The 24,824-nt window shown below is 40.9% G+C and overlaps 2 protein-coding genes across 6 annotated transcripts in view; one reads left to right on the top strand and one right to left on the bottom strand.

Annotated features, from left to right (window-relative positions):
• PRCP (prolylcarboxypeptidase) overlaps positions 1–24,824 on the top strand; it is a 131,748-nt gene that overhangs the window by 33,042 nt on the left and 73,882 nt on the right. For 2 of the 5 annotated variants that reach the window (XM_013979189.2, XM_021062573.1), the window contains exon 1: positions 23,600–24,443. The exons of 1 other annotated variant lie outside the window; for it this stretch is intronic. The gene's annotated coding sequence lies outside the window, so the exon portion shown is untranslated. Of the gene's footprint in view, positions 1–23,599; positions 24,444–24,824 lie in introns of those variants that run through there. 2 more of the 5 variants (XM_021062574.1, XM_013979190.2) reach the window with 2 other exon arrangements.
• On the bottom strand, positions 3,808–23,521 carry DDIAS (DNA damage induced apoptosis suppressor). The gene is made up of 5 exons (XM_003129716.6): positions 23,395–23,521; positions 15,331–15,459; positions 9,587–9,748; positions 8,296–8,413; positions 3,808–6,697 (listed from the first exon to the last, which is right to left on the bottom strand). The coding sequence occupies exons 2-5, from the start codon at positions 15,441–15,443 to the stop codon at positions 4,115–4,117; spliced, it is 2,976 nt and encodes a 991-aa protein (XP_003129764.4). The 5' UTR covers positions 15,444–15,459; positions 23,395–23,521; the 3' UTR covers positions 3,808–4,114.

The raw sequence follows: 24,824 nt of genomic DNA, 5'->3' as shown, positions 1-24,824 counted from the left end.
ATGGTTAGAATATGCATTCTACATTTATGCTAGAAAAGCCCAAATGCTAAATCTAATATAACCAGAAAATGAAATATTATTCACATTTTCCTGCATACTGTGGATAAGACTTGCATTTCTGGCAATCATCAATGAAGCAGAGTAACATCTGAGAGTTACTGGAAGCCAGTATTCATGGTGGCACAATGAATGCAGCATCATGAGTAAAGATGTAACAAGCATTAAATAAACAATATTAGGGAACTGTAGAGGCAATACCTATATAGTTCAATACAATAGTAACTGCATTGCTACTCTTTAATCATCATGGGACATATGAAATTAGCCAGGAGTGGCACATTTGACAATAAAGAATGTGAAGAGGAGTTCCTGTTGTGGCTCAGTGGTTAACAAACCTGACTAGGATCCATGAGGAGGCAGGTTCCATCTCTGGCCTCGCTCAGTGGGTTAAGGATCTGGCGTTGCTGTGAGCTGTGGTATAGGTTGCAAACTTGGCTCAGATCCTGTGTCTCTGTGGCTGTGCTATAGGCCAGCAACTACAGCTCTGATTTGACCCCTAGCCTGGGAACCTCCATATGCCATGGGTGTGGCCCTAAAAAGACAAAAGACAACCAAACAAAATAAAAACAAACAAACATAAAGAGACTATTTCCTTGGCCTGAGAAAGAGATGCTGCCTATAAAGAATTTTCACATGCACTGACTGGGCAATAAATACACACATTTCCTTATCCATTACTCTAAATCTTCACTGACAGACTACCTAACGTGGGACCATTTAGAATCAAGTTGTTGGAGTTCTCTTGTGACGCAGTGGGTTAAGTATCTGGCATTGTTACTGCAGTGGCTTGGGTTGCTGCTCTGGTGCAGCTTGCAGCCCTGGCCTGAGAACTTCCACATGCAGTGGGTGCGGCCAAATAAATAAGTAAATGATTGTTTATATAGGGCTCTGCAAAAACCAAACCAAACAAACAAACAAACAAAAAAAAACAAAAAACAACCCAAAAACCAAAAGCACAAAAAACCCCCCCTGCCCTACAAGCATGCTTTGCTTGATCAGACTAGGAGAAACCAGAAAACACGACTCTTAAGTACACAGTGATAGAGAGCAGGAAAAGGAAACTCATTCAACACTGCTGGTAGGCAACTATATACTGACTCTTTACTCTTAAAAAGTAAGGAAAGTACCTGTACAATAGAGATCTAGGGAGTTCCCTTTGCGGCTCAGCAGTTAACGAATCCGACTAGGACCTGTGAGGATGTGGGTTTGATCCCTGGCCTCGCTCGGTGGGTTAAGGATCTGGCGTTGCCGTGAGCTGTGGTGTGGGTCAAAGATGTGGCTTGGCTCCAACATTGCTGTGGCTGTGGTGTAGGCTGGCTACAGCTCCGATTTTATCCTTAGCTTGGGAACTTACATATGCTGCGGGTGTGTCCCTAAATAGCAACAAACCCCACAAACAAACAAAAAAACAAACCAAACCAAACAAACAAAAAAAACCCAACCAATAGAGATCTTGTGGGCAACATCTTAAAGAATCTCATTTAGCATCAATAGTAAGAAAACTTGACATTGTGTCTCCCAATGTGATACAACATGAAGCACATGACATAAACCCATGAAATCTCTGCCCAAACCCTGAATCTGACTGAGTCTTTAGAGCTTATTTATGGGAAATCCTGGGGGATAGAGAGACAAGATAATGAACTATAAACAAGCAAATACAAAATCTAGAATGTGAGACATTCTACAAAACAATGGTCTGAGTTTTTCATTAAGACAATGTGGTGGAAAATAAGAGGTGAAGTTTTAGAAAAAGAGACAAGAGACCCACCGAACACCACAGAGTCACCTTAATGAAATCCTGGTTAAACATCAACACCAATTACAAGGCAATTTAGGGACAAGTAGAAAAGCTTAGGAGCTCCCATCATGGCTCAGTGGTTAATGAATCTGACTAGGAACCATGACGTTGCGGGTTTGATCCCTGACCTTGCTCAGTGGGTTAAGGATCCGGCGTTCCCGTGAGCTGTGGTGTAGGTTGCAAACATGGCTCGGATCCCACGTTGCTGTGGCTCTGGTGTAAGCCAGCAGCTATAGCTCCGATTCGACCCCTAGCCTGGGAACCTCCATATGCTGTGGGAGCGGCCCAAGAAATGGCAAAAAGACAAAAAAAAAAAAAAGAGCTTAAATATGGCCTAAACATTAGATGATATTATAGAATTACTATTTTTTTTTTTTTTTTTTTTGTCTTTTTGCCTTTTCTAGGGCCGCTCCCGTGGCATATGGAGGTTCTCAGACTAGAGGTCTAATCAGAGCTGTAGCCGCCGGCCTGTGCCAGAGCCACAGCAACTGAGGATCTGAGCTGCGTCTGCAAACTTCACCGCAGCTCACGGCAATGCCGGGTCCTTAACCCACTGAGCAAGGCCAGGGATTGAACCTGCAACCCCGTGGTTCCCAGTCGGATTCGTTAACCACTGGGCCACAGCGGGAACTCCTAGAATTACTATTTCTTTAATGTGATAATGATATTGTAGTTTTGTACCCAAAAAAGTCCTTATTTTATGAAAACTCATGAAGTATTTAGCGGTAAAATGTCATTTCTGCAGCTTATCTTCAAAAGGTCCAACAAAAACAACTATATTTATCTACAAGCCCACATTAGAAACAAATACATCCATACATAAAAGATAAAACATTGAAAGTGGGAATTCCTGCTGTAGTGCAGTGGGTTAAGAATCTGACTGCAGCTGCTTGGGTTGCTGTGGAGACGCAGGATCCCCTGCCTGGCGCAGTGGATTAAAGGATCCTGATTCAATCCCTGCCCCAGGAACATCCGAGTCCTTCAGGTGTGGGCCATAAAACAACAAAAAAATAAAAATACATATGATTGAATCGAGGTAGTATGTACAGATGCTATCTCATGAGTATCATTCCTTCAAATTTTTTGTTTGTAAATTTTCAAAATAAAAAGCAGGGGAAGGAGAAAAAGTCAGGAGAGAAGGTAAAGAAGGTAGGTATAATGCATCAACAGCCCAAACAGAAAGACTAGCACTAAATAGGAGGTGTCATCATTTGCTGAGATTAGAGAAGTTGTGGGGGAGTAGATACAGACAAGTGGGGAGGTAGGGAATGCCAGGTGAGTTCCATGAAGGACCAGGCAAGGGAGTAGGGAGCTCAGTGGCATGAAGAGAGTGAAGATTTGGAATAGCTGTTGTAGGGAATGGCAAAGGAGCTGACCAGGTACATAGGAGATTTTACGGGGTACAGCTGAGGCACTGCTAAGGACTTGAATGCTTTGTCTAGAACTACTTTTCATCTTTGTTCTTTATTAGCCCTTCAAGCTTATCTTTCTATCGCAGAACTTCCCGGTTACTAAGTGTTTACTCTTCTTGACCATGAGTTTCTTGAGGTAAGGGGCTTGACTTTCGTTTTTGAGTTCCTGGCATCTGGCACAATGCATTTAGTAAGCATTCAATGAGTACTTATTAAATAAAATAGTGATAATTTCACATTGGACTCTAAATAGTAAGTTTTTATTGACCCTTTCTTATCCCAACCCATAGATGCTGTTAAGTTAACTGATTCTCTGCCATTCTCCCAGAGCAACATAAATGTAGTATCCATTAAAAACTTTCATCATTTCATTTACTGCACTGTACTGAAACAGTCTTCTATTTCTATCTTACTCAGTGGACTAAAATCTTTTGAGATCAGTGATCCTGTAGCTTTGTATCACAAACTCATCACAATAGTTGGCTTAATACATGGCAGACATTTTTTGATTTACGCTGAACAATTAAGACTAAGTTTTGGTTTGCAAAGGCTTTATTTCTGAATGTATGTGCAATTTTAACAAATACTTTTTACAAGCAAAATCAACAGTATTACTTAAGTACAATCAACAATATAAGATAAAGTGCCAAATTACGTGAAATCAGAGTGATCTGGGTAAAACACTGGGAAAAACAATGGCTTTCCCACATTTAAAAAGACACACCATCACCTCTTTTCTATTTGCTTCTCTTCAAGTATTCAAAGTGGTAAGAAAGTTTTCCATGCCATTGGAGGTAAGAGTTTCTAAACAGACTTACATTTAAAAGTTCAATAATTGGGTTCAGGGGACATTCTGTGAAAACAACTCAGGAGACCAAGCACTTGTAGTTTCAGGCACTGAAGGTGGCCAGTTTTCTGAAAATGGAAGGCAACATTTGACTTCTGAACAAGAACCAAGTCCCAAAACCGACTCTTTGAAAATCCAGCCTGACCTCGTAGTGTTACAGTTAGTTTTCTGTTTTGTAACTGTTGCTGTAAATGTATTCTTTAAATTAAACTCCTTCTTAGCTAAATATTTATCAGTTCTTTGTTTGATGTATTTCAGTTTTTTTCTTGGTAACTCTTTTTGATTAGGAGAATTATAAGCAGCAGGGCATTTCCTTAGACCCATGGCCCGGAATCCAAGTTTTTCTGAGGGAAAGACTTTCTGTGTGGTTGGAGGGACCCATTCGTCAACATCAGTGCCAAGGCCCTTGGCAATAGGACAGTCGTTGAAAACCTCTGGCTGTGTTCCACCAGATATAGCAGGGCTTCTGGATTTCTGGCTGGGGGTCGTTATATTTTTTGGACAGCTAGGGATGGCCTGCTTTGCTTCATTTTCAGAGGAAATCCTTGTTTTTTTATAGTTAGTGTCAAGGTCTGAATAAAAGGCAGGTAGTTTTTCGAACATTCCTTTCATCCCATGAATTCTAGTTTGGTGGAATCCTGTAACGGGAGTTGACTGTGAACAAGGAACAAAGTCTTGGCTATCTTCAAAATCACATTCTGAATCTGATGGAAAATGAGGTGGAGAGGAACATGTTCTTGGATACAGAGAGGCAGGTGTGATTTGCGAGGATAACTTTTGTGAAAGCTGGCTGTAGTTTTCAGAAGGTGATCTCAAAGGAAAGTCAGATTCTGTATGATGACTTTCTGCCCATTCTAACAAAATATCCTGTGACTTTTTGGTCATTTCTGTTGCAATGTCCATTTCTTTGGCACTATCATCAAAGAGATCAGCCGAAGCATCATAGCCACCTTCGTGACCAGTAGAACAGTTCTCTGTTAGGTTATTACTGGTGTGTTCATAAGTCATTTCTTTTAATGTATTTGTACTTCTGTTGGGACTACTGCAAGGAGCTTCTAAAGGATATGTAAGTTTCCTGCAAATTGTAGAACTGTCACCCTGGTTCTTTGGCCACTTACAGTAATGTTTATTATCTAAGTTATAAAGTTTGGAAACATTATACTTCCTATAATGCAAAGCCATCAACTTTTCACTCATTTCAGAAAATGATTTTTCTGCACATCCATTCAAATATTTGCTATTGAGACAAGAATGGTCACGCTCTGAGGTGCTGCGCTTAAGTGAAAATTCAGCATTATGTGGTGGAATTCTGGTAGACTTAAGAGTAACTGTTGTGCCAGAGCCTTTTGAAGATGGAAAAAGAGCTGACAGATAAACATTTGGTAGAAAATTTTCAGAAGTATCTTTTTTACTACCACTTACATAGCCATTCTCTGCCATGTTCTCTGGTTGTGACGCCTTAGGAATACCAGGACCTGGATTTGCTTCACAGTTGGAAGGGAAGTTATCTTTGCTGGAGTTCGCTTTGACTCTTGCTTGTGGTGATCTTAAGGCTGGAGATGGTGTATGCAAGGCTCTAGTAGCTTTCTGGGGTGTGACTGATAACCTGCTGTGGTCTGCATTGAATTTACTGATGTCATTATCTAGATGCCATTTCCTGCTATTGGCATCTGTCTGGGTTAGAGCAATCTCACTTTCGACAGCTGCCAGAAATTTGTTTAGGCTTTCAGAGAATGGCAGATCATCCCAGATCTCGGGGTCACAGTTCTGGGAACCACCATCTATCTCTTCAAGTCTGAGTGATGAAGGTGGACAACATAAAGATCTCTCCTGAAGGCTAGTGGGGGTATCTACATCATCATGCTGGTGACAGGTTGGCTCCCACTGGGAATATGTATTTTTAATTTCTACTGCACTGTGGAAGGATTTTGTATTACTTGACTCAGGTGTCTCTTGCACTTTCAAAGGGAAGAAATGAGAGCCAGGAACTCCAAGTTCATGAGGATTACTATGAATTGTACTTGGCTGATTAGCTTGTAACTTTTGTGTTGCATTCTTTTTATCCATATATGAAACAAGGCTCCATGAGCCCTGAATTGTGTCATGGCAGCTGTCGGAACCAGGGGCCTCTGCAGAGGAGATGCACTTTCTGTTCTCCTCGAGAGTCCCAGTGGCCTTGCTGTGTTCTAAAGTTGAAAAATCATTATCATCCGTTAGTTGTGAAACAATGGAGGTGAGTTCAAGTGATAGCTGCCAGAATCCTGAAAAATTATCTCTGCCATGGGACTCAAAACAGCAAGAACTGCTGTCAGGGCCATATATGCTGCTGAGATCACTATCTGAATGCTCTAAAGCAAGGAAGTGGCTGTTAGGTGCTTGGGAGCCACAGCCAAGTTTCCTGGTATCAGAAAGCTGCAAAAGCTGATGGAAGTAGTCAAGGACAGTGAAGCCTACAACACTGGGGTCTGGTAGAACAATCTGGCAAGCTACTAGTGCTTTAACTTCTCTTCTGTAGTTGGAGAACTGCTGTAAGAAGTTGCTGGAATCTGAACCTTGTCTGTGTTGGTTTTCAAAGTTCTGTGAAAGAAGTAAAGGAATTTAAATGAGAATAAAATTTTCTTACTTTGACTCAAATGTGAAACAGGGATTTAAAAGGTTAAAACAGATGCAGCTATAACCCTCACCACCGTAATTTCAATTCCTCTAGTGTTACAGACCTAAAATGCTAGAGGACTTGAAATTATGGGGAAGTAAACCTTGGAGTAAAGAGACTTGTCCTTAGATCTTGGGTTCTAACATTTCCCAGTGTTGGGACTTTGGACAAGTTATTATTAGGTTTCTCATTCATAAATTAAGGATAAAAATGCAGGATTACTGGAGTTCCTGTTGTGGCGCAGTGGTTACTGAATCTGACTAGGAACCATGAGGTTGCAGGTTCGATCCCTGGACTTGCTCAGTGGGTTAAGGATCCGGCATTGCCATGAGCTGTGGTGTAGATCGCAGACATGGCTTGGATCCTGCATTGCTTTGGCTGTGGTGTAGGCTGGTGGCTACAGCTCCGATTAGACCCCTAGCCTGGGAACCTCCATATGCCACAGGAGTGGCCCTAGAAAAGGCAAAAAGACAAAAACAAAAACAAAAACAAAAAACCACGCAGGATTACTGTACTAGCAATTAACACAAAAAACCGCAGTGCTTAGCAATAAATGGTAGCTACTATTACATTTCTCATTAGCTTGCATAAACTTTGAGTGTTTAAAGGAATGTTGTCACTTGTTAAAAAAAGAAGAAAAACAGCCATCTAAGATTTTAACAGAGCAAACCTCTGTGGCTCCTGGTTTCACCTTCCCTTTGGGTTTTTCTCACTTTTCAGTTGCAGAATGCTCTATTCCTTTTTCTTTTTTTTTGCTTTTTTCCTTTTCTAGGGCCGCTTCCCCCAGCATATGGAGGTTCCCAGGCTAGGGGTCTAATCAGAGCTGTAGACTCTGGCCTACGCCAGAGCCACAGCAACACGGGATCCAAGCCACATCTGCAACCTACACCACAGCTCACAGCAAAGCCAGATCCTTAACCCACTAGGGACCTTGCTCAGTGGGTTGAGGATCCGGTGTTGCTGTGAGCTATGGTGTAGGCTGCAGACGTGGCTCGGATCCCGAGTTGCTGTGGCTCTGGCATAGGCTGGCAGCTACAGCTCTGATTCGACCCCTAGCCTGGGAACCTCCATATGCCATGGGTGCAGCCTTAAAAAGACAAAAGACAAAAGACAAAAGACAAAAGACAAAAGACAAAAGACAAAAAAAAAAAAAATTAGAGGGTATAATAAATTCCAAATATATATTAAAAAAACCCCAAACACTTATGAATTTATAATAAATTCAGACTTTTTTAAAGCACTGAAAGTATCTCAGCTGGGCTCTTCTGACTTTTGAAAGAAGTTGTCATACATGGTGTTTCTTGTTTTAATTTTTTAAAAATTATAGTTGATTTTCAGTGTTGTAATAGGAAGTTGTCATACATGGTGTTTTAACAGATCACCTATAGCCTACTTTTACACAGCTTATAGTGCTTCTACAGGTCCTTGTGTTGATGATTCCTGATAACTTTACAAAATTCACATCATTTCATTACAATGGAAATACTAGCATAATACTAAAAAGAAAGCTAGTATCAATTACCGTTACTCCGAAAATAAAGCTTTGTCCAACAAAGCAAGTTTCAACTGCTTTAGTTAATAGCTTCTGAGTTGTATCACTGTCCAGTGTTTCTGGAATTTCATTAGGATCCTGAATGTACCTTGATTAGAAAGAAAATAAAAAATGTGAAAAAGATAAGCTTTGAAATTTTAACTTGCCATAAAGTCAGAAGATACAATTAGTTTGAAAATGCAGCATGAACTTTTTGGGTTACATATAGAAAACTGACTTTAAGAGCTAGGTATTTTGTTCCCTCTATGTTCTCATAGTCTAAAAAGACAAAAACAATTGATCAAGTGTGAATAAAGTAGATGCCTGCCTAGTAATCAAGCCCAGCAATTATTCTGAAAGTGACAGTGGGAGTAGTGGTGGGATCTCTAATCCCTCTCCTCAAAGCAAAGGGATGTCTTTCCTCATTGCTGGCAATCCTGGCTGTGGCCCCTAGGCTCTCCCCTTCTTCAAATTAGTGTGTTCTCAACTATAAGGAGACAAGAGATTTCCGTTGTTAAGTGATTAGGGGAAGAGGGTAGGTGATTGAAGGGGAGAAAAAGCTTCAATCATTTATATATTTTTTTACATTCTCAGGACAATATTTTAACAGGTCAAGCCATGCAGATGAAGTTACAATGCAAAGGAAATAAATGACAAAATTTCAACTTCTGATTTGCGAATATTCCTTTAAATAGCTTCTTCTATCTCAAGGGACCACAGCCCCTTGATATGAATGATCCTTCAGTTTGAAACGATTTTACTTTCTTATTCTGTATTTCTTTAACTTGGATTAGAGTTTTGTAATTTAAAACTCCAGGAGTTCCCGTTGTGGTTCAGTGGGTTACAAGCCTGATTAGTATCCGTGAGGGTGCAGGTTTGATCCCTGATTTTGCTCAGTACGTTACGGATCTGGTGTTGCTGTGAGCCATGGTGTAGGTCGGAGATGGGGCTCGGATCTTGTGTTGCTGTGGCACCAGCTGCAGCTCTGATTTGACCCCTAGCCTGGGGAACTTCCACATGCAGGTGTGGCCCTAAAAAGCAACAAAACAAAACAAAACAAAACAAAAACCCAACTCAATTACAGCTTAGTTGGCCTGAATAAAAGGAACATGATTTGACAACATCACAATATATATTCAGGAAATAAACATCTTTCTATTCCTCATTTGATTAACTTTTAAAGGAAGTGATGACCTGAGGTGGAGTGATCATCTTGCGTCTTCAAATTCTACTGATGTACTAAAGGAGCAGCTAGGAAAAATAATGCTTTAAACATTCTTACCTGTGCAAACCAGTGGCTGTAAGACCAAAAAATGCATCCAAGCAGCTTCCAAATACAGTAATGCCAAATAATCTGTTTGATTCTGCAACTTTTAAGGTAAGTTTATATCTGTAATTGGCATTTTCAGCTTTACCAGTAAAGCCACATTTTGGACAATTAGACCTGGAAAAGTGGAAGAAAAAAGCATAGAGATATTCACTAATTTTTTTTTTTTTTTTGGTTACACTCGTGGCATGTGGAACTTCCCAGACCAGGGATCAAACCTATGCCACAGGTGCGAGCTGTGCCACAGCTGTGGCAATGCCAGATCCTTAACCCACTGTGCCACACAAATCTGGAAAAATAAAAATGAATTTGGAAAAGTAACAATTACAAATGATATTGTGTGTATAAATATACCTATATAACTTATATTCTTCTTAATTTCACATCAACCTCTCTTGAACTTGTCTATTCATAACAGTTACTTTCGCTGATTTAAATTAAACAGCACCAAACTGATGGAAACTGGAAGAAAATTGTGTGTGTATGTGAGACAGAGAGAGAGAAGGAGGGAGGAAGGGAGAGAAAGAGAGAGAGGTTGGTTGGTTGTTGTTGGGTAGCTGAATCATCATTAACAAATTGTGGCATATTATATAGTCTGAGGCTGGAGTGGGGACAAACTAAATATAACGAAGTGAGCATCACACCAACAGAAGTCCTGAAATTTAATGTCTATAATCTGTTAAGAGAACAAGGAATAATCTCAGAACATTTAATAAATACTTTTAAAAATAAATATTTATACACAAAGTACCTAGTTATATTTCTCTATTATAAGAATAGGTTTACTTTCTTTAATTCATTGGAATATGTGAGGAGTTCCCTGGCTCAGCAGCTTAAGGATCTCATGTTGGCTTGGGTGCTGATATGGCTTGGTTCACATCCCATGCCCTTTTCCATGAGGCAGGTGCAGCCAAAAAAAAGATATGTTGAGAATTTATTAATTATAAAAGTTAAATACAAAACATCTTGTTTAACTTATTTGTAAGGCAATTATGGCCAATGGCTTTCTCATCAAACACTACTGTGTGTCAAGTGTAACACCACTGCTATGTACTAGACGTCTGCTCTTGATATAGATACTAAATCCCTTAAACCTAGATTTTCTCATCTGTAAATCCAGGATTGAAGACAGATAAAATGAGGCAAAGTATAAAAGAAAGAAAGAAAAAAAAAAAGATCTAGTACAGATCTCATCAAATTGATGCTTTAGCCTGCTTTTCTCTTATAATTATATTAAATACTGTGATGGTTAGCATCACTTCTAACTAGTGTTTCCCTCTTTTCTAGTTTGCAATATCTTAGAACTATATCCATCTTTCACATTCTTAATTTACCATGTTTTTTGACCCCTTAAAACATCTTATGGTAATGGTTAATCCTAGAACTTTGTTTTTTGTTAACGTCGCTAACAATCTGGCTTAAAAATGAACTGAAACATGCAAACGGAAAATAAGTTAAAGATAGTTGTATAAATTTAATTGATGCCAGATAGGCACTAGGGGGAGCCTAAATTCCATAGCTCGAAAGGTAATTTTGAACCAAGGTTAATTCTTCACACACTGAGGATGGATGTGTATCAGTCCATTCATATAATCTTAAGCAAATCTTCTAGAGTTTGTGCTGCAGTTTGACCATAGCATAAAGTGAAGGTAATCGAGTTACTAGGGCATAAAACCTCATTAGTATTAAGCTCTAGTGAAATGAATTAAGCGTTTTAAATGTATCTTAGAACTTCTTTAAAGATTATGTATTAATAATGCATTCAGGTCTAATGTAAAATTCTTAGCAAATTTTAAAGTAATCAATATGCATACAAATGTTTTCAACATACATTATTTCATTCTGATAGGTAAACAAGGCATTTACTCCCATTTACAAACTGGGAAACTGGGGTAAATTTTTGCCCAAGGTGACAAAGTTAGTGAATTTTATAACCAAATCCAAGGCTTTGGATTCCTGTTTTAGAGTTCTTTTCTGTATGATAACTATACAAACAGTATGATTAATAATGAACTATGTTGCAAATAGAGAATATCAATAATAGCCTAATAAAGACCAAGTCTATTAGTATTAATGCATATACACACTTAAATTATACTTTGATCTTCTATGTAAAATGGAAATATTTATTTTTTGTTTCTTTGTTTGTTTATGACCACATCTGTGGCATGTGGAAGTTCCCAGGCTAAGAATCTTACTTATGCTGCAGTTGCAACCTGTGGCACAGCTGCAGCAATGCTGGAGCCTCAACCCACTGAGCCGCAAGGGAATGTCTGAAGATATTTATTTATTTATGTACCTTCCTTTAATCCTTTTAGGAGTAAGTCTGGATTAAAATAAATAAATGCCAGTATGGAGTATTATAGATCAAAGCTTTTCAAACTAACACTGCTCCAGTATTGGAGGTTAAAAAGACAAGTGATCACATAAAACACAAAACCTAAGGACTGGGGTTCAGGGAAATTTTAGAGACAACGAAGAGCAGTCTTTTTCTCTTCATTGCCTCTAAAGTCTACAAAGGCTGGAGTGTGGAATTCCTCTGTCATAAACTTGCTGAGCAAGGAATTTGCTTGCAGCAAGGAATTTCTGTTTCTTATGCTGGCTTACAACTGACTCCAGGTAAGAAAAAAGGAAAGCAGAAATAACAGGAAAGACAAGCACTGGAAATTATGGGAATAGACTTTTTGTAGTATTGTCAATGTAATATCTACAGAGGACAGGCTATATGTCTGTGGACATTTCCATGGGCAAGGACAAAGTGCTGTGGATTTTATAAGCCTAAATGGTCCAGTTAGAGCTCACTTTTCTGGAAGAATCCTAAATCCTGGGAAAGTGAGGGGGAGGTGTTATTCTGGATACAAATTCCAATGCTAATTTAGAGGTAACATAATGATTATATATGTAGACAGCAGTCATATTGTTTAGGCTTGAATATGTTTCTGCCACTAACGAGCTGGCTGTGTGATTTGAGGCAACTTATTTAACTTTTCTAAGCTTTAATTTTCTCCTTTGAAAGTTGGCATTTACAATAGCATCACCTCACAGGACTGTTGCATTAAAAGATACAATGCTGGAGTTCCCGTCGTGGCGCAGTGGTTAACGAATCCGACTAGGAACCATGAGGTTGCGGGTTCGATCCCTGCCCTTGCTCAGTGGGTTAACGATCCAGCGTTGCCGTGAGCTGTGGTGTAGGTTGCAGACTCGGCTCGGATCCCGCGTTGCTGTGGCTCTGGTGTAGGCCGGTGGCTACAGCTCCGATTGGACCCCTAGCCTGGGAATCTCCATATGCCGCGGGAGCGGCCCAAGACCAAGAAATAGCAAAAAGAGCAAAAAAAAAAAAAAAAAAAAAAAAAAAGATACAATGCTTACAAAGTTTCTAGGACCATGCTTAGCATACAGTAAATATTCATTAATGTCATCTATTGTTAGTACCACTCTAAAGAGGTAAAAATGGCTGTACTGGTCAACCTAATTGTTTGTCATAGATTATCTTTAAAAGAAATGACTTGCAGGGAGGAGTTCCCGCTGTGGCAAAATGGGATTTGCAGCATATCTGGAGTCTGGGGACACAGGTTCCATCCCCAGCCTGACACAGTGGGTTAAGGATCTCAGGTTGCAAATGAGGCTCAGATCTGATCTCTGGCCCAGGAATTTCATGTGCTGTGGGGCAGTCAAAAAAGAAAAAAAAAAAAATGACCTGGGGATGGAATTCCCTTCTACAATAGCAGGTTAAGGACCCAGCATTGTCAGTGAAGAAGCTCAGGTTACTGCTGTGGCGTGGGTTCAATCCTTGGTCTGGGAAGTTCCATGGGTGCCCTCCCCACATCCCACCGAAAAAAAAAGGAGAAATGACTTGGGGGAAAACTCAGTGTTAAAAATATTTCACATCCTATGGAGTTCCTGTCATGGTACAGTGAAAACAAATCTGACTATGAACCATGAGGTTGCGGGTTTGATCCCTGGCCTCGCTCAGTGAGTTAAGGATCTGGCATTGCTGTGAGCTGCGGTGTATGGTGCAGACACAGCTTGGATCCAGTGTTGCTGGGGCTGTGGCATAGGCCAGCAGCTATAGTTCTGATTCAACCCCTAGCCCAGGAACCTCCATATGCCATGAGTGCGGCACTAAAAAGCAAAAAAAAAAAAAAAAAAAAAAAATTAAAATATTTCACATCCTATTTATCTCTATATTACTGATTATGTATCACATAAGGTCTAAAGCATTTATCAATTCATTTGATCCTTACAACAACCCTATGAAGCAGATATTATTACTTTCCCCATTTTGAAATCCAGATAATTTTTTTAAAGCTTTTTAGGGCCGCACCCGTGGCATATGGAAGTTCCCAGGCTAGGGGTCAAACTGGATCTGTAGCTGCCCGCCTACACTATAGCTCACAGCAATGCCAGATCCTTAACCCACTGAGCGAGGCCAGGGATTGAACACCGTCCTCATGGATACTAGTTGGATTTATTACCACTGTGCCACAACAGGAACTCCAGAGAGCCAGATAATTTTATTGACTGGCCCATAACCACAAAGCTTTAAGTGGCAGGGTTCAGATTTGAACACAGGCAGTCTGGTTGCAGAGAACTGTACTTTCTAATCACCAGGACATAATGAATAGGTAAAATATACTTGCCCAAGATCACACAATTATCAAGTGTCAGAGACTCTCTGCAACCCTGTTGTGTTCCCCAAAGTTTGAAATCATTCCATGATACCACACTGCTTCCAAGAATAGGTCCAAATCAAAAGCAAACAGTCCCTGGGTTTTAGTTCTTTCAGAAAATAGGTAGGAACCTAAAAATGAGTGAACCTAAGTCCAGATATAAGACAACCTAGACTATCATATTGTCATTTATTCATTCATTTAACAAATATTTATTGCATATTTTCTATGAACTACCCACAGGCTGAATGCTGAGAATTTTAATGATGAGTAACACAGAGAGGTTCTTTCTCTCAGAGTTTACAAATGAGTACTTGAAAGAATGGCTTAATAAAGGAACAGTGACAACTATGGGAAGGATGACTTAAGAGGCCAGGTGGGGGCTGGAACTGTCAATTCCTCCCCATCCAATGCTAACTAAACAAAAAGACTAGTTGAGAATATTGCTGACCAACTACTCTACTTATATACTACTAGGTTCTTATTACCTCTTCTCCAGGTAGAGAGAATGTTTTCTGAAGAAACTCCGACCCTAACCTCTCACTTGTACCCGATAAAGATCAGAGAAGAATCTTAGGCCCTCAGGTATACTTGGCCTGAATCTGAGCACCGTAATAGTGTTATGTGCCGAGCACTATTCCAGCTACTGAAGTTTACAGAGATTACAATATAGTCTCTTTCTCAAAGAGTTTATTTATTTACTAAAAAATAATATGGAGATTATGTAAAAATAAACAAAAAACAAATACCCCCTATACTATTTCTAGGGATATCCCAGAAGTGGGCTGAGTTTTGCATCAGGATTGTGACTTATTCTCTGGGAAATTATTTTTTTCACGGAATCTGGTACTTAGCAAAGACTCTGAGATAATCTGAAATGTCCCTCTAGCAGTAGAGGACTGCCAGCCAACTCTATTCTAGGATTTAACAGAAGAACCAACCTAAGAGAATCCTAGGTCCTGGAGTGAATAGGAAATCTACAGAGTACACTTCAGTTTCCGTTCTCACACTTATAGGCTTTATTTTTACCTCTTGGAGACCAGGATTATCCGAGAGAAGCACTTTTGACATGAAGGATATATAAAACTGGTGTTCTGGAGAGCAAGAACTGAGGCAAGAAGAAATTTTCTTCTTCTATTCATGTGTTCTCACTGTGGCCTGCAAAACAAACAACCATGGGATGAATGGCAAATCTTCAACTGTATGTGCATAATTCATTTCTTAGGAAAATCACTTAACCTCCACTGCAAAGCCAATGGATGTTTTTCATAGTTCATGTCAATATACTGGAGGACTAATTTTCTTTTTCTGCTTAATTAAGATTTAAAACAGCAAATACTCTATTTTTGAATAAATGCTCCATCTCAATAATTCAGGATAGGTATCATTTATCGTCTTTCAACATCTGTATTAGGAGTTATATAGAATTTGTTTCTACTATTAATAGGAAGGAACTTTAAATGAACTTACATGAATGTTTTAAAGAACCTATGTCTGTGGGAAATAGTTCTTTTTAGCTGAAAAAAATTAACTTTATTAGATTTCAGTGTATACAGTTTTTTTTTTTTTTTTTTTGGCTGCACTGGAGCATATAGAAGTTCCCAAGCCAGAGACTGAGCCATAGCTGTGGCAACAGTGGATCCTTTAACCCACTGCTCTAGGCTGAGGATCAGAATCTGCCTATGCAGCAACCTGAGTCACTGCAGTCAGGTTCTTTTTTTCTTTTCTTTTTTTTTTTTTTTTTTTTTTTTTTTTGTCTTTTTGGTCTGTTGTTGTTGTTGCTGTTGTTGCTATTTCTTGGGCCGCTCCCGCGGCATATGGAGGTTCCCAAGCTAGGGGTTGAATCAGAGCTGTAGCCACCGGCCTACACCAGAGCCACAGCAATGCGGGATCCGAGCCGCGTCTGCGACCTACACCACAGCTCACGGCAACGCCGGATCGTTAACCCACTGAGCAAGGGCAGGGACCGAACCCGCAACCTCATGGTTCCTAGTCGGATTCGTTAACCACTGCGCCACGACGGGAACTCCCTGCAGTCAGGTTCTTAACCCACTGTGCCACAGTGGGAACTCTACATTTTTATACAGCTTGAAGAGGAAAAAAAACAACAGTTTAGTGTGTGTAAAAAATAAAAATTTGCAAGCTCAAAGGAGAGTTCTAAGTGCTTTATGAGCCTCGTATAAAACATACCAGAGGGGGAGTTTCTGCTGTGGTGCAGTGGGTTAAGGATCCGGTGTTGTCTCTGTAGTGGCATGGTGTTTGATCTCTGGCTTGGGAACTTCTACAAGCCAAGAGTGTGGCCAAAAAAAAAAAAAAAAAAAATAGCAATGTCCACCTTTTTTTTTTTTGGCTTTTTAGGGCCACACTTGTGGCATATGGAAGTTCCCAGCCTAGGGGTCAAATTAGAGCTACAGCCGCTGGCCTACAGCAGTGTGGAATTTGAGCCACATCTGTGACCTATACCACAGCTCAGGGCAACGCCAGATCCCCAACAGACTGAGTGAGGCCAGGATCAAACCCGCATCCTCATGGATCCTAGTCAGTTTGCTAACTATTGAGCCCTAAAGGGAACTCCCAGCAGTGTTCACCTTTTTATACTTTCTTTTTAAAAATCCAAATGTTAGTTTATCAAAATTTATGTTATTAAAGGGGGATATAGAAAAAGCAAAAAAAAAAAAAAATCTAATCCTGCTTTAATTCTTGTTATTCTTGTTTTTAGACTCTTAGGCATACGTGACTAGTAAGGTTTTATGAAGAAGAGCAGCTATGTATCCCTAGATTTGGCTGTCACCTTAGGCCATGTGGCAATCTAAGGACAAGGCAGAGGAGGAGACATAGGGTACAAGGGGAGGCAGAAAGAAAGGTTAGAGAACACTGCTATTCATTGTACTACTAACTTCAAGTTCCTCCTTGCCAATACAATAAATGATGGAACGTATGTCAGCAAAGGCATCTTCCCTCTACATGTCTAAAACTCAGTTTGGGGTAGGGCATAACATGGTGCTATACCTGCCTATGAGCTAGGGGAGATAAAATGGGGCAAAACTCCCTCCTAAAAATGTGGTTTCTTACTTGCTTAAAAATCCTGCTTTTTAGAATGAAGCCTCAATAGTTTATACTGCCTGTGAGGCCCCAGTTCATCTAGCCCCACCTCCTTGACCTCACCTTGTATCACTTACCCCCCAGTCACTGCACTTCAAGCCATGCTAGCCTTCTTTCTGCTCCTCAAACACACCAAAGAGTTTCTCTTCTTGGGTTTCTGTGCTTGTCTAGAATGCTCTTCCCTTAGTTCTTCAAGGAGCTGGCTCATTCTCATCCTTCAATCTTTAATGTTATCCCTCAGAAAGCCACATTTTATCTCAAGTAGACACCTGCTTCCTCTTAGTTTCTATATCACCCATTTTATTCCTTCATGGTACTCATCATGCTCATGATATATGCAATCATGAAAATGTATATATTAGATGATACATGCTTACTTTTTTTTTTTTTTCCGTTTTATGGCCACACCCATGGCACATGGAAGTTCCAGGCCAGGAGTTGAATTGGAGCTGCAGCTGCTGCCCTATGCCACAGCCATGGCAACATCGGATCCTTAACCCACTGAGCCAGGCCAGGGATTGAACCTGCATCCTCAGGTGTCACAGGGTCTTTAACTTGCTGAGCCCCAACAATTCCTATACTTACTTATTTTTAACTTATTTTTATTGGTTCTTCCCCATTAGTCTGAAAGTTTCATGAAGATGGGGATCTGGTCTATAAGTCATTGATAAATGAAAAGCATACAAGAGCAGAAATACTTGGGAATTAATTTCTGAATTAATGTGCGAGCACTAATTGCTTTACTTTTAGAGGAAGGGTGGTTAAATTGTCATTATTTAAGCATTTATTGCCCTCTAGTGGAGAAATAAGTATATCTGGAAAACTATAACAATGGTAAGTTTGAGAACTGAAAAGAAAAAGCTCACTGAAGTATTTTTACTATGGTGTTTCACTTGGTAAACTCCAGCAAATGGCAAAAAGATATTCATTGGCTGGTGGGAAAAAATGCAGTAAGATCCTTTTAGGCATTAGCTACTGTCTCTGCTGTTTGCACAGTATTTCATTATACTTGTCTTCTGGTTTGTTTTGTCTCTCTCTCTACTGCCTGACAAGAAGTATGTTGAATTCATGTTTGATAGATAACGGCATGAAGCATCGGAGGGAGCAAATGCTTAAATTAGGAAAATATGGTCACAGACATGGGAACAATTTCACATGTGGTATCTATTGCAATTTATCTTTCCCCTTGATTTTATTGGGAAGGATGGTGCTATAGTATTACATTTCTTTCAGTTCCTTCACAGTCAGAAAACCATATTCCAACTTAATAAGTTCAAAATGTTTACTTATTTATCAATTTATTTATTGTGCAGCTGAGACATACCAGGTCACGGGAATAATATATTTGACAGATGAAATAGACAAGGGCCCTACTTAGTCACTAGTCTAGTGCAGGAGACCAGACTAGGTTTTTAAACCGATTATCACACCAAAAAACTGAAATTGTGGAAAATTCTATAAAGGAAATGTACATAATGCTATGAGAAAATCTAACAAGGGGACTGATCTAGTCTTGGCTTGAGGAGATGGGGAGAGGGAGGAGAATAGTTAGGCACATAGATAATCTTTTGAAGTATTTTTTTTCAGAGTTGTCAGATTAAAGGTGACTTTTATTTCCTTTATATATTTAAAATATTTTCTAAATGCATTACTTCTATAATTAGAACAATAAATATCATAAAAGTACTAGGCAGGGAACTTAGCAATAACATAAAAGAAAACCTTGGGTCCTCTCGATTTCTCACATAGAGAAGTAGAAACAAGGAGGAGATGGAGAGAGAGAGGAAAGTATAAATATTAGGGAATTAATTAGGGCCTCAGTTGGCTTTTGCTTTGAAAGACTGGAGATTGCTCAAGTCAATGAAGAGCGAAGAGTCTATTTCACTTGACACTTCATGAAAATACGTGGAGTCCAGGTGGACATATTATAGTACATTTTAAATTTAATATGAAATACTCTGGAGTACTTGCTTTATCTCTTTTTAGTCAGCCACGTGAGAGATCAACCATTACTACAAGATGCTTTACTAAGTAACCATGAAAAATTGCTATCACAGGGAAGGGACTCATTTTAAGCCCAAATTTTCTTTTGGATATGACTACATGTTAAGCCAAATTATAAACAAAGTTACTTGAAGAAGGGGCACTACATAAAGCAAATGTTCAATGGAATCAGGCTAATAGAGTTGATGTATCCTTATCACGCTAGAGATGTTTTTGGCCACCAGCCCAGATATAAGCTCATTGATTACCCCCCCACCCCCGCATCCCATTTTCATTCGAGCCAAGGTGTTCTCAAACTTTAGCATGCATCACAATCACTGGGGAGTTGATAATCCACAGATTTTGGGGCCCCCACCCACTTCACAGTTTGATTCATTAAGTCTGGAATGAGGGCTTGAAAATTTGCATGTCTCTCAAGTTCCAGATAAGGCTTGTGTTTTCTACACAAGAAAACCGCTGGCCCAGCCATTTCGGCTGTCTGATGGTAAACAATACTTGTGATTAATGTGATTATAGTTAAATTGTAAAGTCTCAGAGCATTTCAATATCTTTCAAATTACTTTGTAATTCTTTGCTCTTGTCTATTATCTGGTGACTTTTCAGTTTAACTTCCTCATTACGAAGGTGTAGAAGATATCTTAATAACCTATTAAAAAAAAATGCCCATATATGCCTGCATATTGATACACTGTTTTCTCCTTTGGGCTAGATTAGAAAATCCAAAAAATTAGACTAGAGAATCTAGAATAATTCTTATTAAATGTTAGACCACTGGAAAGAAAATTAAGTATTTAATGTGAATTGGCATCTGGAGAGGATAGTGAAGAGAAGTATAAGATGGAGATTCTATTTTAATAAAGTTTATAATCAGGTTGGGCTCTAATTTCTTTTGAACGCTTTACAGTTTTCAATGTGCTCTTACAACATTATGTGATCTATTTGGAGAAATTAAGTAACTAATTAAGGGTCAAGAAGCAGCCAGAATCAGGCCTGGAATTCATGGCTTCTGATGAATAGCTCACCAGTCTTTCTAGTCAAGTATATTGTTTGCTCAAGCTTCACATGTAAACTATTTTTATCTGTTTAAAGACTGTGGCCAAAGGATGAAATCACTCCTTAAAAACCTAGCCCTAGGAGTTCCCGTTGTGGCAGCAGTGGTTAACGAATCCATCCGACTAGAAACCATGAGGTTGTGGGTTCAGTCCCTGGCTGGACTCAGTGGGTTAAGGATCCGGCGTTACCGTGAGCTGTGGTGTAGGTTGCAGACCCACGTTGCTGTGGCTCTGGCGTAGGCCGGGGCTGCAGCTCCGATTGGACCCCTAGCCTGGGAACCTCTATATGCCGTGGGAGTGGCCCTAGAAAAGGCAACAACAACAACAACAAACCTAGCCCTACTTCTAAGGGTATATAGCAAAGGAGCTAGGACTAACTTTTCTCCCTTTTCTTCATTATTCTCTAAACTCCTCTTGCTTAGCAAGAAAATAGTCACTTTGTTGCTTTCAGATTTCCCATTTCATATATATATAGGACAAGTGGCCTCCACTATGGAAAGGGTGGCTTATTTTGAGTTACTTTGTTAAAACTACCTAACTAAAGGTCCTCTCCAAAGGTGCATGCTTTGTCTAAGTTTTCTAAAGACAATCATAACAGTTCCCTGAAAAATGATTTACTGATAGTAACATGAAAATTCTAGAAAGGGAAGAGAGAGGCAGTTAGGAGACAGAAATTTAAATAAACAAAAAAACAGAAAAAAACTCTTTTGTTTGGGGAAGTACTTGAGAAAAATATTTTAAGAACATTACCCAGGAAATTCTTAGAATAATGCAGTTTGTTCATTGTATTTATGATAGGTTCTATAATATCATTATGATACTGTTCTAGGGATGGGGAAGGGGACAGGGTAACAGAAAAAAACAGGCTCTTAAATTCAAGGGATAAGGCTAAGATAGACAATGTGTAACTACCAATGAAGCAACACAAAGGTACACAGTACGTCCAAGTTCTATACCTACATATCTCAACTGCCAATTCAAGAACCAACTGTATTTGGGTGTTTCACAGACATTTCAAGGCTTACAAGGCAAAAAATCTGAATTCTTAGTTTCCTCTCAAATCTCTTTACTTGCAGTCTTCTCCATCTCAGTAAATGGCTGTACTCTCCAACCAGTAATGAAAGCCAGATACCTAGAAGCAATGTCATCCTTCATTCCTCTCTTTTTGTCAAGTCCCATATCATGTTTATCCATGTTTTTTAGATACCCTTGAGTCTACTTCCATATCTAAAAACCACCACTCACATTCCACCCCACCCCCCATATTCTGCCACCACTTTAATCCAAACCACCACCATCTCCTGCTTATGCTGCTGTATTAACATCGTACTGTGTGATCTGGTCCCTGACCATTTCTTTTTTTTTTTTTTTTTCTTTTTTTTTGGCTATTTCTCGGGCCGCTCCCGCGGCATATGGAGGTTCCCAGGCTACGGGTCAAATCGGAGATGCAGCCGCCAGCCTAAGCCAGAGCCACAGCAACGCAGGATCCGAGCCGCGTCTGCAACCTACACCACAGCTCATGGCAACGCCGGGTCGTTAATCCACTGAGCAAGGGCAGGGACCGAACCTGCAACCTTATGGTTCCTGGTCGGATTCGTTAACCACTGCGCCACGACGGGAACTCCTGGTCCCTGACCATTTCTCCAGGCTCATCTCATACAACTGTCCTTTCTGAATATGTTCCAGCAACAGTGGTCTTTTCTTAGATTCTTGAACACTAAGATGCCAAGCTCTTTCCTGCCCTAAGGCCTTTGTACAACCTATTCACTCTGGAAGATTCTTCCTTTCCTCTGTGGCATGGCTGGATCATTCTCAACTTTTTGGCCTCAATTTAAGTGCCAACTCCTCAGAAAGGCCTTCCCAGACCAACCTAACTCAAATAGATTCCACTTTATTCTTAAGTCCACCCATAAAAGGTTTAAGTTCCATTAGAATAGGAATCTCATATCTTGCTCACCAGTGTAATCCTAGTACCTAGCAGTTCTGGGCACAGAGGAGGGAGGCACTTAAAAACGACCTGTAGCACGAGTAACTAAGTACTTGGTGCATTGTGACCCAATCTTTCAGGCTCAGGGAAGACTTCCTGACTTAGAAGGCTTTATAAAATGCGACCTAAGGAATGAGTAGAATTAGCTGGGTTGGGGATGGGATTTAGAAGAGGTCTGGAGGTAAGGGAGGATGACGCATTTGAGGAACTCAAAAAGACAAAAAGGGCCCTATTGACCACGGTAAGGAATTTAGACTTAAACCTGAGGGCAAATAAAAGAAATCAAAGGAAAGGTTAATGGGGAGACCCTGATTAGATTTGCATTTATCAGCCTGGAAATGGGCAGACTGGTTTGGAAGGAGAACCAGCTACGAGGCTACTGTCACAGTTACGCGGCAGTTGTGCTGAACCAAGGTAAGTACAGTAAAAGTGGCGAAAAGCGTATGGATTTGAGATATTCAAGAGGTTGGTATGACTGGCTGGTTGTGAGAGAGAAGAAGGGCATCTAGATAGCTTTCGAGTTTCTGGTCTAAACACACTACTCAGTTAAGCACTTTCCCCTCTGGGTCACCAAAGCACTTCTGGAAAGGACCCCTTTTCAACAGGTATTACTCGGCATAGCAGCCGGTTGCATATGTATCTCTGAGCATCTCAAAAGCTAGAGTGATGCCTTTTCCTCTCCGTATTTCCGGTTCCAGACGCTCACAGGCGTCCAGCTCGATGGCATACTAAATGTTCGATTAACGCTCACTGAGCGACTGCAACAGCATTGTCTAAAATTAAAAATGACCTTCTTACTCTTCTACCCTCATTGCCGCCCTTTTAAAGAAGGCTCCTGAAAAAAAACAACATAGAATGCCCTGAGTCTCACTTATAACGACGTTAAGGGTTTCGTTAAGGAGTCTCCGGCGCTTGCCCCCACCAGGACCTCCTCCCGCAGCAACTCACCTGGGCAGAGCGCCGGGAACCTGCCCCGGCGAAGCTCAGTTAGTGACAAGGCCCTCAGGACTCAGCAGCAAACCAAGCGCCCTCCAATCGAATCTCCCGCGCCCCCTTCCGCCGGAAGTGACGCTCTGGCCGTCCTTTCTCAGAGCCAATCAGAAGAAGGTGCCGCCGAGGGTGGTGACTTAGCACAGCAACCAGTGAGCATTTGGGAACAGCCATTTTCGTCAAACCGGGGGTTGAGACGGTGTTGGCAAGTGTTTTTTCTCGACTAGTGGAGAAAAAACTAGTAGTGCAGTCTGTAAAGTTGGTTTCGGGGCGGTGTTGAGCCAGTTGGGCGTAAGGACCCCGGAAAGGAGTGGGAGGGGGCGGGAGCGCCCCTCGGACCGGGGTTCTGCGGACTGACTGGAAGGAGGAGCGAAGCTGGATGGTGGGGGAGCCGCTGGATGGTGCGGGAGCCGCGAGCACGGAAGGGGCTCTGCCTGCTGTGGATGGGGTGGCGTGGGCGAAGGCGGGGCCTGAAGCGGGCTGCGGGCTGCTGGGAGAAGAAAGGGGGCGTAACCTGGACCCGAACCTAGTGGAATTACAGGGCAGCCTCGGTTGAAGGACCGACGGTGTGGGCTACACCGAGGTCTGAGGTGCCCCAGCGACAGTGCAATAGGAGGTGGTTAGGGTGGCTTCATCGAGAGAGCGTGCAAAGGAACCAGACTTAGCAGTCTTTGAAGCCCTGCTCCACACTTCCCTCTGAGTGACCCAATGCAACCCCCAGCACCTTTCTGAGCCTGTTTCCTCGGCTATAGATGGGAGTAACCATCATACACCACGCACGAGATGGTGGGATGGTTGAGAGATGATGTGTGTGCCACTAAGCCTAGTGCTATAGTGATTCTGTAGTGAATCAATAAATTACCACGGTACTGTTGACTGGGGAAAAAAACCCCACAACGTGAAAATTGTGACTTAACTGTTAACTTTTATTTGGGGTAAAACGAGGATTCTAGTGCCGGTAACAGCTTCTCAGCTCTGAGGAACTGCTTCAAAGACGTGGGGGAAAGGTCAGTATTATACATAGGTTTAACGAAGAGGGTATGTGCAATCAAACACACATTTCATCAGAGGCTTGCTGCTAGTCAGGAGGAGCAGATGTCTCCGTTAATGATTTTAGCGCTAGATATGAGAAGATGCAAAAATTGGGGCGCATAAAACCTCCTGAAAATAGCTCACTATCAATGCCTGTTCCTCCCGTTTTTCCCAGAGCACAGAGTGCCCCATTCCTGATCTTCACCCTCAACTCCTCTCAGGGTGTGTTGAAGGCCAGTAGTTGAAGTGACTAGTGTCTTAAACCTTGTAGAGGCAGATGGCGATTTGTGGAGGACAGGGGTGTGACAGTGGAAGTGAGGCGGACAGGGCAGGGTTTAGCAGTGATGATAAAGGCC

The sequence above is a fragment of the Sus scrofa genome, chromosome 9 (genome assembly GCF_000003025.6).
Source record: "Sus scrofa isolate TJ Tabasco breed Duroc chromosome 9, Sscrofa11.1, whole genome shotgun sequence".
Lineage (NCBI taxonomy): Eukaryota > Metazoa > Chordata > Mammalia > Artiodactyla > Suidae > Sus > Sus scrofa.
This window is presented reverse-complemented; position numbering and strand designations above follow the sequence as displayed.